Genomic DNA, 1,404 nt, shown 5'->3' on the forward strand with positions numbered 1-1,404 from the left:
GTTCAGTGGACCCAACTGCCGAGCGCTGGCCCTGGCATACGCCCTGTGCGCCATGTGGTATCCCTCGCCGTACTATGACCCTTTCACCTGCGGTGCAGAACACTACGTCATGGATATGACCGTCGAAGAGGTCCAGCAGCATGGCCGTGCGCCTCCGCCCGTGGACAAGTCCTGCCCGCCTGCAGCGTACGATTTTGGCAGGCTGGCCGGCTGTGCAGGTGGCGGACTCCCGCCGCCTCCCCGGCATGCTGCTTGCCGCACGCACCATGCGGCCGTCATTCGCAGCACGCTTACTCATACACATAACGACACCTGCAAGCGACACGGCTGCCGTGGCACAGATGATAGCTGTGGCATGGCATTCCCTCGTGTCCTGCGCAGCGCCTTCCAGTGGATTGGCACCGGCGGCCTCTTCCTTCTGCCGCGATTGGGCCCGAACATTGTACCGCACATGCCAGCTGCAGCGCTGGCATTTGGGTGCAACCAGCTGTTTAGTCTGGCGTGCGAGGTGGATCGCGTCTACATGGCAGAGGCAGCAGCGCAACTGGCCCGCCCTGAAGATGAACGGGGGGACTGTGTGCTGCTGCAGCCTGCTGCTGACCGCGCCCGCGACGCTGCCTACTACAGCACAAAGTACACTGGCAAGAGCATCAACGACAGCCAGGCACAGCTGACATGCAACGCTCTTACCCGAGTGCAGGATTTCCTGCTAGCTGGAAGGACACCGAATCCGGGTGCCAGTGGGCCCACCGCGTTTGGCAACATGTGTGCCACTGTGCATCGCATGACCGCTTCCGTTACGGCTGGTATGGCGCTTGTCGCCATGAAGCTGGACGGTCATTCCACCTTCGAGGCGACGTTCGATTGCGCATACCTGCAGGTAGACGCGTTCACAGCGCTATCTGCGGGCGCCGAGCAATCTCCTGAGGTGGCGACCACAGCGGCATTACTGGTGGAGGCTGAGGAGCAGGAGGGCTACACGGTGACCAACGCCGTGCATAACTACGTGCTGCGGGGGGAAGAACTCAGCGGCCTGGACTGCAGTGTGTACAACATAGCCTCCAACTACGAGGTCCGACGTGTGCCGCCAGCTCAGCACCCGCACCGAGAGCGATTGGGTCTACAGATCCCGGTGGCAGCTCGACGCCGCAAGCGCACTACCCCAGCCACACCCATAACCGCCCCTGTGCCTGCCCCTGTGCCTCTGCTGACTGCAGCCCCGGCCCCTCCTCCTGAGCCACCTGCTCCTACAGCTGCAGCGACACTCGACCAGCCAACTTCTCAGACAGCCACGGAGCTGCCCCGCCTGGTGGCCTTCCACAGCACGCATCCGCTGTACAAAACACATGTCCACATCCGCCTGCCTCGGCCACGATATGACAGCTGGAGGCTCTCTCCCCGCCG

At 63.0% G+C, this 1,404-nt stretch overlaps 1 protein-coding gene across 1 annotated transcript in view; it reads left to right on the plus strand.

Moving 5' to 3' along the window:
* VOLCADRAFT_93997 (uncharacterized protein) overlaps positions 1 to 1,404 on the plus strand; it is a gene marked incomplete at both ends in the record, with an annotated part of 24,335 nt that overhangs the window by 8,575 nt on the left and 14,356 nt on the right. The window contains 2 exons of the mRNA XM_002953201.1: positions 99 to 218; positions 342 to 1,309. Coding sequence (XP_002953247.1) covers positions 99 to 218; positions 342 to 1,309 — 1,088 coding nt within the window. The remainder of the gene's footprint in view (positions 1 to 98; positions 219 to 341; positions 1,310 to 1,404) is intronic.

Source organism: Volvox carteri (genome assembly GCF_000143455.1).
Source record: "Volvox carteri f. nagariensis unplaced genomic scaffold VOLCAscaffold_35, whole genome shotgun sequence".
Classification (NCBI taxonomy): Eukaryota; Viridiplantae; Chlorophyta; class Chlorophyceae; order Chlamydomonadales; family Volvocaceae; genus Volvox; species Volvox carteri.